Raw genomic sequence first — 1,015 nt, 5'->3', positions numbered from 1 at the left:
TATGACATGGAAATTATTGAAGAGGAAGCTTTCTTGGCTTGGAAAGAAGATATAACTCAAGAGTTTCCAGGAAAAGGCAAGGCTTTGTTCCAGGTAAATCTTACAGAAATCTGGCTTGGTGTTTCTCAGTTTATTACTATTTTGTAAACAAGCAAAAGATAGTTTTTCACCCACATGTACTCTGCAGTGTTTTAAAAGATGGAGTTACATGGACAGTGGGAAAAGGAGGTAAAACTGACTTAAAAACATGCTTAAGTGCCAATAGTATGAAGCTGTTAAATTGGGTAGCTCATCAGATTGGCTAATCAGTTTGGGTGGTTATGGAAATTTGGAAATAAGCATTTTGAAAAATATAAGGGGAGAGACACACTTCCTGGTTTCTTGCTCTGGATTTTCTTAGTAAGTGAAATCAGCTCTGAGGAATTCACACATTAAGGTCACCTACTGAGTAGTTTTTTTAGGTTCTTTTTGTAATTCCAAAACTTCTGATTTGGTAGGTCTTCGTGGTACATAATCTAGTTAACTTTGTTAAGTAGCTTTTCTGAGCAGACTTTGGTTTATAAACACTGGTCTTATAGCTTCTTCATACTTACTGGTTACACGGAGCCTAGTGAGCACCGTCCTCACTTACAGCACTTAATGCCCTTGGCTCTGTCTTTGGGGGATATCTAGAATACTTTGGAGTTGTGACTGGAAGTCTGCTTTTTAGGACCACCCCACCCCACCCCAAATCCTGTTGATAGATTTAGAGGAGCAGTGTTCATAGTCTGAGTGGGGGTCTTGAAATATTAACTGGCCAAGTGTTGAAACTAAGGTTAATTTGTAAATACTGCACGTACAGCTGTTCCTGTACTAAAATATATGTGGTACAAAGTAAAGGTTGGTGCTTATTTGTTACATGTACTGCCTCACTTACAAATCCAATTCACAGGTGAATCAGTGGCTGACTTGGCTAGAAACTGCTGAAGAAGAAGAATCTGAAGAAGAAGCTGACTAAAGAACCAGCCAAAGCCTT

The 1,015-nt window shown here is 38.8% G+C and overlaps 1 protein-coding gene across 1 annotated transcript in view; it reads left to right on the top strand.

The window, feature by feature from the left end:
- The window catches only part of Eif4g2 (eukaryotic translation initiation factor 4 gamma 2), a 19,445-nt gene extending 18,430 nt beyond the window's left edge, over window positions 1–1,015 (top strand). The window contains exon 17 of the mRNA XM_012515502.2: window positions 932–1,015. Coding sequence (XP_012370956.1) covers window positions 932–997 — 66 coding nt within the window. The 3' untranslated portion in view covers window positions 998–1,015. The remainder of the gene's footprint in view (window positions 1–931) is intronic.

Source organism: Octodon degus, unplaced genomic scaffold (genome assembly GCF_000260255.1).
Source record: "Octodon degus isolate 3935 unplaced genomic scaffold, OctDeg1.0 scaffold00067, whole genome shotgun sequence".
In the NCBI taxonomy this organism is placed as follows: Eukaryota; Metazoa; Chordata; class Mammalia; order Rodentia; family Octodontidae; genus Octodon; species Octodon degus.
This window is presented reverse-complemented; position numbering and strand designations above follow the sequence as displayed.